Source organism: Puma concolor, chromosome D3, assembly GCF_028749965.1.
Source record: "Puma concolor isolate L17-30 chromosome D3, mPumCon1.1.hap2, whole genome shotgun sequence".
NCBI lineage: Eukaryota > Metazoa > Chordata > Mammalia > Carnivora > Felidae > Puma > Puma concolor.
In genome coordinates, this window is record NC_141678.1 from 75,965,277 (window position 1) to 75,978,127 (window position 12,851).

At 35.6% G+C, this 12,851-nt stretch overlaps 1 protein-coding gene across 5 annotated transcripts in view; it reads left to right on the forward strand.

The window, feature by feature from the left end:
• The window catches only part of WDR7 (WD repeat domain 7), a 353,231-nt gene that overhangs the window by 112,241 nt on the left and 228,139 nt on the right, over positions 1–12,851 (forward strand). For 4 of the 5 annotated variants that reach the window (XM_086683081.1, XM_086683085.1, XM_086683082.1 and 1 more), the window contains 3 exons: positions 4,802–4,900; positions 7,656–7,774; positions 9,694–9,817. In XM_086683081.1, coding sequence (XP_086539207.1) covers positions 4,802–4,900; positions 7,656–7,774; positions 9,694–9,817 — 342 coding nt within the window. The remainder of the gene's footprint in view (positions 1–4,801; positions 4,901–7,655; positions 7,775–9,693; positions 9,818–12,851) is intronic. The other variant, XM_086683084.1, reaches the window with a different exon arrangement.

The window sequence follows — 12,851 nt, forward strand, 5'->3', positions numbered from 1 at the left end:
CTGCAAAATAATCTATACAGAGTAAAGACTTTAGCTGGGGATTGGACCTTTCATAGACATTTGGGTCTGAGAATAAAGATGATCTGGAGAGTTCAGCTAACATAATTTCTCATACACATTATCAGGGTATTTCATTGGAAAATAATTTCTTCACAGGAGGTTTATTTTGTCTAGCAGTGGGCTTGTTAATTCAGTCTTTGCCAATAATTAACATTTACTGACCAGTCATGTACTTTTTGATAGAGACAGTTTTTATTTATTAGATACTCAATTGTGCGCTTTATAAAACATCTCACTTGAGAAAGGGATCAGAGATGTCAAACTAACTTTTTGTTCATGGTTATACAGCCCTAAATCTGCCCATCGCTTTAGGCTTCTCTACATTCTGACATACTGTACTTCTCTTGATCAATTCAGTAATCTCATGGCATAAGTCTTTGGTCTGTGTCTCTAGTGCTTATCTTGATTGTGACACTGTGTCTGTGCTGGTAGTTGTGTCTTTACTCAGTGGTAGGTGTGGAAGCAAATCTAAGCAATTTAAGGTTCTAAGGTTGTGTAACGATATCTGCTGTTTTATTTTTCAGAAATGTATTTAATTCAGGTTGTCTAAACTTGAAGTAGGAAGTAGTCATTGTTAAATTATTTCAGGAAGCATTTATGTAAATTAACCAATAATTTCTCACCATCTTTTTCCAGGGTCTGTAGCAAGAAACATATATGGAGTACATATATCAGGTTATTGGATGGACCTGAAGACTCCTTAAAATTTTGTGTTTGAATTTATATGCCTTTTAATAAAAATTGGCATGTCACTTTGGTCTTTGGAAGCTCAAAGGACAGACTTTTATTCTTTCTGTTCACTAATTTGGCACAAGTGCTTTGAACAGTGACTGGTACACAGAAGGTACTCAATAAATACTTGAATGAATGGATCTATAGATACCTTCTCTCTATGTTTCTAGTGTCAGTATGTCAGTAACTAGGTGCTGAATCTACAAGGCTGACATAACAAATCTCTGCCTTCAAGGAGCTTCTATGTAATGGAGGAGATTCAGACAAGTGTAATTTATGATAATATTTTAATTAGTTATTTGCTTTTCCTGCCAGACTCTCAGTAACTGAGTAACTTTGGCTCATCTTTATGAGTTCTTTGTATGCTTAGCCCAATATCTGGCACATAGTAGGGGCTTATTGTTAATTAAATGAAATAGAAAAATTTAATAGCCTTACTTTCACTGCAGTAAACTTCAGACTCTCCCCCCCCAGCCCCCATTGTTTTGGGTCTTAGCTCATTTATGTATTTTGGATATTAGTAATGAAGGAGACCTTTTACAGAAGTGGGATTTTTAAACATTTTTTTAAGTTTTATTTTTTGAACACTGGCTGGAGTTATAGGCCAAGTCATTGCATCTGAACTTATTCCAAGTCTGATATAATCCAGTGGTGATCTATAGGTTAAGTAGAGTTACTATTTTTCAAACATTATCAGCACTTGTTATTTTGCCTTGATGTATGTCTGTCAGAACAGCATCTTGGGCTGTTAATTCGTTCTGCTTTACGGTAGGTGCTTATCCTCTCTATTTCCTGGACCTTTGTACTTCCTTATTGCCGTTAGACTTTTTGTGCTCTTTCTCCATGGTGTTTTAAGGAAACCCTTTTTTCTGTAGACTGCTTGATCAACAATTTATCCTAATGCTTCATGTTGATTTAAAAGATGATGAGAATGCTCAACTCCCTGAGACATAGAAGTGTAGACATAAAGGAAGTTTATAAAAGGGCAGATGTTACTCTAAGATCTCTCTTGGATGGAAGACTTAGTGTGGAATGCCTCCTTCTCCTCTATCCACCCCTCTCCATGCTTCATGATTATCACACAGCTCTTTAGATAAAGTGATTCATTATTAAATAATGTTAATTATATGTTAGTGTTAAGCTTTGGAAAAACTTCTTTAAGCATTGCGTTTGGTTTTACAGAAATCTTTATCTTCTAGATTTTTTTTTCCGCCTAAAAAATGTATTGAAAGGGCTGTTTGTGTTCTTGTGCCAGGAGGCTACTGAGGTTTAGACCAATAACTTGCTACCTAAAGTAAGTTCACTTTCTGTCCTTGATACATTCTTCATGTCACAATGGCAGTAGGGAACACTGGAATTCAGAGTCCGATTTCATATGAAGATTGAAATAGGCTTATTCAAAAACAGAAAACCCTGGGTATTGTACATGTATATATGCTATCTAATGGGAAGCGAGAGAGCATGTGTGCACGTGTGTGTTAACCCCATGGGTTCATTTATCTTTGCCTATCTGTTCATGTGATAGTAAGTAGTCAGAGAGGATCTTAGCTGCGAAATTAAGGAAATTTCCTAGGTAAAATAATAGAACTTATGCCACTTCTATCATCACTGGAAGTTGCGTTGAGACTTTGCTCTTAAGTTTTACTAAATCCTTAATAAGAGAAAGCCAGTTGATCATTATCATTGCCGCTTTTTTTAAGAAACCAAATGCTCATTTATGCTTTATGGTATACATTTTTAATACTCAGTGCTACATATGACCTCTTCACATTTTTATTTGTCATTAAATCTTGAGCTTTTTATTTTAGAAGTAGTACTTTTTAAATTTCTGTTGCTGATTTTTTTTCTGTGTGTGAACAGTTTTGAAAGCTCAAGTAGAATTTGAGTATTCTCAATTAATTATAAAAGTAGTTCTAGATTCTGCAGTTTTAGTTATGAAGTAGGCTGAATGAAATATTTTTTGGTGAGCAGAGATTTTTAAAAACAAACTTACATGTATTATAAAAATAAACTTACATATATTGAACATTATTCTATTAAGACCTATTATTACTTATTCTAGCAATTTCCTCAGTAGCATTTCTGCTTTCCTTTATGCTGTGACTTAGAGAAGATGTGCTTTTATCCCACTACTTATTTGTCCTGGCCAGGGTAATGGTCACTCCGTCCTGCACTTTTATTCATTTGTATGGAATTTCCTCACGTTCTAATTCTGGTGTCCTCTCACTTAAGAGAAAAATCAGATACAGTCACCACAGCCTTTTGAGGGATGATGATAATTTCTCCTTTTCTATAATTTCTCTTAAAAAGGAAAAAAGTCCCACTTGTTGAAAATCACCAGAGGAACTTTGTCAACAATTTTGGTAGCATGAAAGCTAAAGCCTGACAATATTCTCTTCGCCAACCAGGCTTGCCAACTTTTTTGCATAAGGAAGTGAATATTTTCTAGGCCATAATAACTGAATTCATAATTAAAAATGATTTAAAAAATGAAAAATTTATTAAGTGGAACATAGAAGTATTTGAGATTTCTTGAGTTCGAGCCCCGCGTCAGGCTCTGGGCTGATGGCTCAGAGCCTGGAGCCTGTTTCCGATTCTGTGTCTCCCTCTCTCTCTGCCCCTCCCCCGTTCATGCTCTGTGTCTCTCTGTCCCAAAAATAAATAAATGTTGAGAAAAAAAAAAAAAAAAAAGAAATATTTGAGATTTCTTTATAAGATTACAATAGAATTCTTGAAGATCTTATGAAATATGCCATTAAAAGCTCTGTGTTTTTCATAAACATAACATTATAAAGTCATTTTAATTTCATAAGGAACAAAAAACAGGCCTGTGATAATAAAAAAAATATATAATTTCCCAAATGAAACTTTCATATGTGCAAGATGTGCTTCTTAGGGTTTATGGAATTGGATTTCCTGCTTTTTATTACTGTTCATGTGCTTCTCTTAGTTGTGCTGTTTACCACCTCACGCGTGCCTGATTGACATTATGACGCATTTGTGTGGAAATTATGAAAAGTTGTTTTCATGCAGCTGTCCTGTAGCTACAAAGGAACTTCACTGCATGAAAAACAAACATATCATTCAGTGGACAATGCTTAATCTGTTCAGGAGCCCCAACCTATTGCTGTTCAATGACAGAAGAAAGGAGAGGGATTAATTTGAAGATGCTTGTGCATGACATATGGTAATTTCTCCATAGGAAGGAAGTGTCAAATGGTGACCTCTAAATCTTAACATTGACCTCCAGTTGTAGAATGTGTGTGCCATACGGTCTTTTTGCCTTTTCATATGATAATTTAAGCTGAAACATTTTCCTGGTAACATTACTTTTTGGGAGTGTGGGGTGTGGGTTGTTGCATGTATTATATAAGGATTAGAACACTCAGTAATTTATAATATAAAGCATTTGTATCATAAAAAATATTTTTTAAACTTCAAAGAATGAAGCTATGTTAGGGTTCTTCTCACAAAAGAACATATATTCTATACAAGTTGGTGTGTTTTAAATTGTATTTTTATAAAATGAGTGTGGAAAATTGAAATGATCTCAGTGGATGTTGGTTTCAGATGTTAAGAAAATAACTTACACGTAAAGTTAGGAAATAAATTATTAGAAAAATGTAGTCGACAATATGAAGACCAGCAAAAACTTTTCAGTTTGTGGTACATTTTAAAAATTGGATTATATTTTTGCTAATCCTTAATGTCTGTCATTTTTTCATTGTAGTCTTAGTTGTTTTAGAACTGTTTTTTATATTAGCTGATACATTGATAAATTTGAATATTAAATAGAATTTGAACTACAATGTGGTTACTGTCCAGATGTATCATTTCCCTGCTGTAATCCTTGACGATCATGCCCTTCTGATTAAAACATCATTTTTCAGTTCTCCATTTACTATGTTTTGCTAATTTTGTTTTTCATTCTTCACTAATACTGAGCTTTTTTTCAGAAGCTGCTGTACCTCAATTCTCTCCTCTTTATTTCTTCTGTTTTCTCTGCAAGTTCCTGCTCCTGTCATTTCCGCTCGGTCTGATGCTGATCACTCTGGCTCTGACCCTGCTTCTACTCCTGCTTTACATACCTGTTTCTTAGTAAATGAAGGTATTCTCTCTCAACTTTCTAACAACTCCCTTTCAGTCTGTGCTTTATTCTGATATGACATGTTCTTTTTATCTAATTTATACATTTATCTGTTTTGTTATATGTGATATCCTAAAGTTTCCGTTTTATAACTTGATTTGCTAATGTCAGTGCTGAGGACCAGTTACGAAAATGTAATGCTACTCGTGGCTGGCATAATTGTGTTTCTTATAATCTAGAACGCTGTTAAAGAAGGGCAGAGATGCCGATCTTTGATGTGAAGTAGATATTAAAAGGTGGATTGGTTTTCATAGTGATGTTTGTCATGTGATCTCTGGTGTTAGAACTAATGAGTTTATTTTGCATGTACCATTACTCTGAGGTGAGGGGGAGATGTGAGGGGCCTCTCTACATTCTCATATGAAAAGTCTTCAGAATGTTGATTAGCACCAGTGATTACAGACTGTGAGGAATTCACCTGTTTATCCTCCTTACTGTTTCTGTTTCTGGATGAGGCAAAAATCCATAATTTCAATTTTTAAGATGTAGTTAGACTACCATATTATCCCTGTGGATTTAGACTAGTTGCAAGTATTTTTGGAGCTCTGAAAATGTGAATGGAATCCACAAACCTATTTTTCCCATGAGGATTATTTATACTGCCTGGAAGCCTACAGAACTTGTGACCTCTGACTTACATCCACTCTCTTCATCATGGGCTCAGCCTTCACCAGGATGTATAATATAAAAAGGAAGAAATTTACAAAATCTCAAACGTAGCCCAGATTGATTCGGACTCTTTATTAAAAAGCAGCATTACCAGTCCATTCAACTGGAAAGAATGGTACAATATCCGTTAAGCGTAGAGAGCTCATGTTCTAAGTAGCCCTCGTTTGGAAAGAAAACACAGGAACACCAAAGTGTAACTTAGTTTTTGTTTGGCTTCCCTGTCATAGGCATGTACTAAGGTTAGTATGTTAACACTGGGTTTTAGCAAAAATAGTTAGGTCATGTTTGTTAAGCTATTGTGAAAGATAGTAATTTGTTCAAAAAAAAAGCTGTTGACTTTGGACCATGGTGAGAATCATTATCCTATTAAAATTTAGCTCATAAATACGCTTCATACTTTCATGAGACATTAAAGCACTTAAAGAAATTATTAGGTGGTAACTTATGTTTACATATATATTTGCGTGTGTATAGATATATATGTACATATCCTCTATGTATGTATATATATCCTCTTTGGAAAGAAATTGTAATCTGAAATGTATGTGCTCATCACCTAAGTTATGTAATCATACATTCTCAGTTGATGAGAATTTTCTTATTGAAAGGATGAATTTTTAGATAGGTGCCTTATCTGTCACTCATTCTCCTTCTCCCCCTTTCTCTCTCTCTCTCTCTCTCTTTTTTTTTTTTTTTAACAATCCCAGTAATAGTTTTGAATTTTATGGTAGGGTTCTTATTATTTTATTTTTTTAATTTTTATTATTTTTTTAATGTTTATTTATTTTGAGAGAGAGAGCGCGCAAGCAAGAGACGGGACAGGAGAGGGAGACACAGAATCTAAAGCAGGCTCCAGGCTCTGAGCTGTCAGCACAGAGCCTGATGCAGGGCTCAAACTCATGAACCGTGAGATCATGACCTCAGCTGAAGCCGGATGCTCAAATGACTGAGCCACCCAGGCGCCCTGGGTTCTTGTTGTTTTAGAAGACTACAGTTTAGATTACTTCAAAACATTGATTTGTTAAAATTCTGCGATCACAGATAACCCAGCTTGTATATGGTAATAGACAATTCTTTTTGCATTCATTCTTGGTCATTTTTCTTTAAATATTATCCCCAGAAGGTGTTATGGTAATTATTGTGGACTAATAGCGGCTTCATGCGTGATTTGGGAAGACTGAAGCATTTATTGTGTATATATTTTTCAGACACCTTTAAAACAGGGTTGAAATGACTATTTGAGAATGTCTGGGTAGTGTTGCTTTTAGACATCGCAGTGACTTACAGTGCTTGTTTTCTTCATATACTTAAGTTTCATATTATGGATTAGAATTTTGAAAAAAATAACTTTTACTCCCATAAATTAAAGTTAATGATGCTTAAGATTTTGTAAATTTTAGATTATCCAGTTTTTATTTTATGAAATGTCTGAATTCATATTTCCCCTCAAAGTTGATGTTATGTTACTCAGTTATGATTGTGATTAAATATCTGGTTCACTTTGTAAGAAAAGAGGTCGATAAGTATTAATTAAAGGCCCTGTGACAGACAAGAGAAGACAGACAAGAGAAGACATCTCTGTTGACTGATAAGGTGGTCATACACAGATGGCCAGGCCTTAAGTGACATGAACTTATCTTTGGATATCTGTGTGAATGCCCTTTTAACTGAAAGTGGTTTTAAGTCTATTACTCTAGTACATGTTTATTTCTACACTTTCTCAACCCTGAATATATTTTATCTTCGAGGGACTGCTTAGAAATTTGTTTTCCTTGTAGAATTTGAATGTACTTTATGAGGAAATTTATTTTTATTTAAGACTTTGAAAGTTCTTATAAGTACCAATTACTTGATTTAGAGATGAACTACATTTGATATAATTCTTTGTATAAAATATCTAATAAAAGTGGAAATCCTTAACAATACAATTTAGCACATTTGCCCTTTTTTTTTTTTTTTTTTTTTTTGGTTTTTGGTATATTTGAAGAAAAATCTTTAGGGAATGCCAAAATGTTTAAAGTATTTATACTATGTTACATTTTAACAGGATGGAGTCAGTTGGCTGCTATGCATTGTGTTATGCTGCCAGACCTGCTGGGATTGGACAAGTTTAGGCCTCCACTTCTAGAGATGCTGGCTCGGAGATGGCAAGATCGATGCTTGGAGGTAACGTCGTTGTGATATGGCTAGAAAACAAAAACATGAACGCGTTAGACATGTGTAAATTTTTTTTTAATGTTTATTTATTTTTGAGAGACAGAGACAGAGTGTGAGCGGGGGAGGGGCAGAGAGCGAGGCAAAGACACAGAATCTGAAACAGGCTCCAGGCTCTGAGCTGTCAGCACAGAGCCCAACGCAGGGCTCGAACTCACAAGCCATAAGATCATGACCTGAGCCGAAGTCAGATGCTTAACCAATTGAGCCACCCAGGCGCCCTAGACATGTGTAAATTTGAGATGAAATGGTTAATACTTATCTAATTTCTTTTCACCAGTTTATTATGTGACAGAAAATATGGGTTTCTGATTTTTTTTCCTCAGTTTATATACCAAACAGTAATGTTACAGCTTGCGAATTTGTTTACTTTTTAATCCAGTGAATATTTGACAAAAGCTTTCATATACTTCCTGGAACTGTTTAAGTATTGGTTTTTGTATGGATTGTACACATACATCCATGCTCACATACACCTCCCCCCAAATCACACACTGGGTTGTAATTACACCAATCAAATTCTGAGTGAATAGCCATTGTCCAGTGGAAGGTACTGTGTTATAATAAAAGTCTTTGGAATTCGAAGAGACCTGGGTTTAAATATCAGTTCTGCCAATTATTAACTTTGTGACCCTGGGCAATTTACTTAACCTGTTTGAAGCTCATTTGCAAAGTGGGGATAATAATATATTCCTCATGGGATTGCTGTCAGGATCAAATCAGATAATGCAAGTGAAACAGTAAGTACAGAGCCTGACACATGGTAGGAGCTCAATAAATGGTAGCTGTTATTTTGTGTTAATGGACTTCTGCTGTATTAGATACTGCTTGGAATATAATATCACCAGGAACTTGGAAATGTTTTATAGGGATTTCCTTTATTATGGCATTTGACCTGTCTACCTATAGCAGTTTGTATCATTCAAGATTTTGAACTTATCAAAATATAGATATTCCCTGCATCTGGTTTCCCTTCCCTCATCTCCAAGTGGAATCACACCATACTCAAATCTTCGTGGTTTTGCATTGAATTGTTTTTGAATTCACTTCAAAAATCAGTTATAATTAAAAGGAATTTTTATTTAAACTCTTATCAGACACTGCTGAGTTACGTTTTCAGTTATAAAGAGTTAATAAATTGATTGATACACCACTTGACAATTGAGTAGCTTCTTTGACTCTGTGCTTTGTGGTAATTTGCCAAAAGAACACTAAAACTGCAAAATAAAAGTTGTGTGCCGCATTGAAGGAAAAACTGGGATGATGTAACTTTGACAACTAGTTTCCTTCTATAGAACTAGTATTAGTACACAAGAATGTACTTTGCTTATTTGTTGAAAACAAATTGTTTAAGCAGGTCTTAGGGACACATGAATCGTGCGGAGTTATACATAAGTTTGTATAAACAATACTGATTTAGCATATATCATACAAAGAAACTCACTAGATAAGGTTAAATTTCTTCAGGCTAAAAGAGAAGATACATTTAACAGTTCTAACAGTGACTTTCAACAGGATCAATGACACGGAGATTTTAAAGTGAAAATGCTAAATGAAAGTGCAAGAATGTTTCAAAGGCTTTGGAAAATGAAGTTTTAAACCCAACGCTGCGTAAATGTTCACATATTCTGTATATTAGTGTTAAAATATTTTTCAGTGAGCTCATTCATTAAAATGTCTTTCATTTGCCCACATCCAATTTATTCTACTTTAAATACTTAATTCACTATTTGGTCTGTAGTTTTTCTCCCGTAAATTAATGTGACTTGTATATTTTCTAGCTTCATTTCATTATGAACTTTCCAGTTTTTAAACACCTCTCCAACTGATCTGCTTTCTGTTTTTTTCATTTGGATCTGTTTCCTGTTCAGGTCAGAGAAGCCGCGCAGGCCCTGCTTCTAGCTGAACTGAGAAGAATTGAGCAAGCGGGACGGAAGGAAGCCATTGATGCCTGGGCCCCGTACTTACCTCAGTATATGGACCATGTCATATCACGTAAGAGTTCTCTGCAAAGCTTTCCGATTTCCGATGCTTAGGTACGAAGAAAGTACTAAACTCACAGATATGCTCACTACTACTTATCAACAAAAGTGAGTCATTGAAAGTCACAATAAGGGATCTTTGAATTCTATGCATTCATTTTCCAAATCCCTATGGTTTGGAGTTTTATTTTATTTTATTTTATTTATTATTTATTTATTTATTCATTTATTTATTTATTTATTTTCAACGTTTTATTTATTTTTGGGACAGAGAGAGACAGAGCATGAACGGGGGAGGAGCAGAGAAAGAGGGAGACACAGAATCGGAAACAGGCTCCAGGCTCTGAGCCATCAGCCCAGAGCCCGATGCGGGGCTCGAACTCACGGATCGCGAGATCGTGACCTGGCTGAAGTCGGACGCTTAACCGACTGCGCCACCCAGGCGCCCCTATTTATTTATTTTTTAAATGTTTATTTATTTTTGAGAGAGAGAGAGCGAGCATGAATAGGGAAGGGGCAGATACAGAATCTGAAGCAGGCTTCAGGCTCTGAGCTGTCAGCACAGAGCCCGACGTGGGGCTCGAACTAGGAGCTGTGAGATCATGACCTGAGCGGGTCTGCCGCTCAACCAACTGAGCCACCTAGGCGCCCCTGATTTAAAAAATATATATCAGAATATTCTCTAATGGACTGACCTCTTTTTTTTTTTTTAATGTTTATTTATTTACTTAGCACACTCAGGGGAAGGGCAGAGAGAGAGAGAGAGAGAGAGAGAGAAGGAGAAAGAGAGGACCCCAAGCAGGTTCTGCACTGTCAGTGCAGAGTCTGACTCAACGCTCCATCTCACAAACTGTGAGATCATGACCAGAGCTGAAATCGGGAGTTGGACGCTTAACTGACTGAGCCACCCGGGTGCCCCTCTTATAAAATTAATCCCAATCAAAAATCCTACTCTATTTAAACAGTAGCATCTGTCTCTGTTGCATTATTATGCTTGTGGATGCCAGCGTGTGGTGATCTGATGATATGCAAGTGCAGTAGAAGGTAGATCCTTTCCAAGTTGAAGTTGGAATTGTGAATTCTTAAGAAATAAAGATTGGGTAGAGTTAGACCAGTGTACTGTTAAGAAAGAAAATTTGTGAAGATCTTTTAGAAGAAAATAATTTGAACGGATTGGGAAAGACCTTGGGAAAAGTTCTTGAAGGGTTTGCATATTTTTTGCAGCATAAAATCTTTGTAATCATGCTGCTAGGCCAAATGCAGTATAAACAAAATCAGTTTTATTTTATTTTATTTTATTTTATTTTATTTTATTTTATTTTATTTTATTTTGGTTAAATTCTTAATGAAACTTTTAAAACTTTTTACTTTGAAAATTTGGCCTGGGTTTCAGGTGGCTTTGTTTTAAATGGTTTTTGCCAATACGAAATTCTTGGTAATAAGATGCTCGCTATATGTGTCAAGACAGACAATACATGATAGTACAAGAAGGATGTGAAAACAGGATCCCAAAAGGACTATAATTGTTATAACTGGTATAACTCTACCAGCTGTTTGTCAGTGGTGACTCTCGTATTTGAAGAGCCCTGAACAGTGCTATTTGTTCAGTAACTTGTGGCTATTAGTTTTATAATATTCTGGAAAACAGCTCATCAGCTCATCATAAACTTTATTGAATAAAAGATGCCTCAATTTAAGGACAAACTATGAGTAAAACACTGTAGACTACATTGAAGAGGAAACATTAGCAAATCATCAGAGGTCCTTTTGAAAGGAGAACGCTGTTATGGAATATTTAGAAACCATTTCCGGACACCTTTATTTGGAATGGACTGCAGTGGGAGAGTGGGCTGAAGCAGAATGAGTAGCTGGGCAGCTACTATGGAGGGGAGATGGGACCCAGACCTAGATGTAGATAGAGTGGAATAGAAGGTATTTCTAAGGCTTGATTACGGACTACCCAGAAAGGTCTATGAAAAACACCGAAGATGCGCGCAGTGTATTCTTGACAGTTTGGGAAGAGAGGTACCATTAACAATGGTGGTGAATGCCATTTTGTTTTATTTTCCTGGAAAGAAGAGAATGAGTTTGCTACAAGATAAAAGTGTAATGTAGCCACAAATTACTCCCTGAAACAATGATAAGAATGTATATATGTTGCTAGGTGAGAGGTCTGTTAGAGGGTCCAGAGAGGATACAGTATAAGGAAAATAATCACAATACCTACCATTAATTGAACACTTTCTCTGTCAGGCTTTTGCCAAGTGCCTGGTCTGTGTTATTTCATTAAACTGCTGCAGTAAGCCTGTAAACTAGGGACTAGTGTCACTGCCCACCCCCCCACTCCCCCACCAGATGAGTTAGTTGAGGCCAAGAGAGATTAAAGAACTTTCTTAAGGTCCCTCAGTTACTAAGTGACTGTCAGACTACAAAACTTATTGTCTTAACCACTCTTTATTCCTTGCCTCCTCTAGCAGCCTTAGATCTTAAAGTGGCGGTGGCGATAGAAGAATGAGTAGATATGTGCCTTAGCTACTCCTGATTTCAGACTGTAATTTCTAGCCATATTAAATTTAACAACAACAAAATGAATCAGAAACATAACTATAAGAAAATTACTCTGTAATGGTTCCCGTCATCGTTGAAGTATAAACTAGGTTGTTCTTAGGTCAGATTTCAACCTTTCCATGTATGTAAATTATAGTCCTTCATATTTAGTTACAATATCCTGGAGTACTTTATTAATTAATGGAATGCTGGCTTACTTAAAATTTTAATCTTTTCACTTAATGTTATTGTATTTTTAGTGAAAGTATAAACATGTATTCTCCGTGTGACTAAAACAGCTTGCACTAACAACTCTTGCTATCATAGATTAATCTATTCTGGAACTTTTACATTGCCTGAGTATAAAATTAGTTTTAGTTTGCTTTACTGGGAGCTTTCTATTTTAATAAAAGAATGTCAAGCTGAGGGAGTAAGGATTCTGAAAGTGTGAAAGGAGAAGAAAGCATACAACAAATGAGAAATGACCACATAGGGCTGCT